This window comes from Aplysia californica, unplaced genomic scaffold, assembly GCF_000002075.1.
Source record: "Aplysia californica isolate F4 #8 unplaced genomic scaffold, AplCal3.0 scaffold00486, whole genome shotgun sequence".
Lineage (NCBI taxonomy): Eukaryota > Metazoa > Mollusca > Gastropoda > Aplysiida > Aplysiidae > Aplysia > Aplysia californica.
The window spans coordinates 453,461-455,675 of NW_004797756.1; the positions used below are offsets into that span (position 1 = coordinate 453,461).

Genomic DNA, 2,215 nt, shown 5'->3' on the forward strand with positions numbered 1-2,215 from the left:
TGCCAATCAACAGCCAGTTGAAATGATTATATTTTTAGAGTGGGAAAAACCTTGAAATCTAGAGACATATGCACGGCACGGTGTTTGTTTCTTTTAATACACCACATAATATTTGCTAGTGATTTTATAACAACAGTATGGGGTCAGCCAGGGTGACATTTAAAAGTTTCACTTACACAATTTCTGATTAGGGCAAGGATCGTGTTTACTTTGAGATAACGACGTCCGGTACACATTAATCTCGTGCCTTTGAATGGCAAAAATATTTATGCGTCACATTTATTGACTCCAGGCACCTACCATATTTTTTCCTGTGATGCAGGGCGGAATCTCTTCTGGAATTTATAATAAGCCTGTAGTGAAGACAGGGAGGGAAAAAGACATATCTTTATAAACCTTAAAGATGCAGTTTGGGAGTGTTAATTAAACGTTTTAATAGGTTTAAATATGTAAAGAGAATAAACGTGCCATTGTCTTATTGGAGGGGGCAGAGAAAGCAATTTTATGATTTCAAATACCTTACTTGAGAATCCCCCCAAAAAGGCGATGAGCATGGAAGAGTACAAGAGATAGAAGTAGAAATCAGATAAATAGACTTGACATGCTTTTTGTACAGGAATGCTTCAGAAATGCTAAAACTCATCAAAACCTCCAAGGAAATGAATCGAGAAAAATCTACAATGTCTGGCAATATTCTGGTTGAGGTGTTTGTCACATTACAAAAAAATGATATTGCGTTCAAAGCTCATTCTATCAATGACAGTAGTAGGATTCTAACAAAGTGTGTGTCGCAAAGAAAAATGAGCCTTATAAGTCATTTATAGAAAACACATTTTAATGTTTCTCGTACCCCCCCCTCCCCCAAAAAAAGAGAATAAGTGAAGAACAAAGGTATCTGAAACTGAATTTGGCTTTTTTTCTGGCAAGGAAACTCAAAATGCTATATTTAGCCGAACAATGATAATGGAAAGGTATACTGAGACACAGAAGATCTATATTAATTGTGGTTCATTATTTATTCAAATACTTTTGATAATGTTAGATGATATGATGAACGTTAAACATTTGGAAGAGCTGTACATAATAATAATAATAAATAATGGATTGCATTTATATAGCGCATATCCACTTATGCAATGCTCTATGCGCTTACATAGGCGGAAAGGATGCAAAATTATAATCGTGAATAATTATTCCGGGACCAAAAAGCTACTCTGGGGATTGAGAAAGTGTGCAGCAAATAGAAACAAACTATAATTGGAATCAGGCGGTGTTATCGTCTCACAAGAACAAATGCTTCGAATTCGAATGTAGAAGAAAGTCCAAGCCACAAAGTGTATGGAGACAATATTTATAATAATAATTAGAATGAAGATAATGTCTACAGCGCCCACTCCCGTGTAAACACAGCTCTAGGCGCTTAACATAAATGCATGTACGGACAATATTCACGCTCGTGACACACACGCACGCACACACACACACACATACACACACACACACACACACACACACACACACACACACACACACTCATACACACACACACTAACACACACACATACACACACACTCACGCACACATTACACGCACACATGTGCACACACATGCACTCCAAACACACACACACACACACACACACACACACACACACACACACACACACACACACACACGCACACACACACACACACATACACACACACACACATTTTCTTGCTTATCACACCCGCACGCTTTCAAATCGTTACCACATACACATACATAATAGAATAATATACACAATGCAATTTGCAAAATACATAAATAGATACATAGTCATTTACATAACATTGTACTTAACATGAATCTACTGACATAAAAATGATGTCATTAAATGTGTCTTTAAAGATTTTTAAAATTTAGACTCAGATGTCTCAAGGGTTGGGGAAGAGAGTTCCAAACTGATGGAGCAAGGTAGGCAAACGATCTGTCAGCTAATTTCTTACCCCCTTTTCTAGGAACTCTTAAAAGATACTGACCGCCTGATCTTAGTGATCTAGATGGAACATAAATATTTATTACATTAGATATGGCAAAGACACGGTTTAAATTACAGAACCAGACGAAGAGCCAAAATTGCTCCTAGATACTGTTGTGATGGAAAATCTAAGCAGGGGCTCATTTTCATAGTATGTACAAAGACAAAAACAGGTATAGTAATATCTTTAAAAA

At 36.7% G+C, this 2,215-nt stretch overlaps 1 protein-coding gene across 1 annotated transcript in view; it reads right to left on the bottom strand.

Moving 5' to 3' along the window:
* LOC101855968 overlaps positions 1 to 399 on the bottom strand; it is a gene marked incomplete in the record, with an annotated part of 9,578 nt that extends 9,179 nt beyond the window's left edge. The window contains 1 exon segment of the mRNA XM_013086629.1: positions 301 to 399. Within this exon segment, the coding sequence (XP_012942083.1) occupies positions 301 to 303 (3 nt within the window).
* Between the last annotated feature and the right edge of the window lie 1,816 nt (positions 400 to 2,215).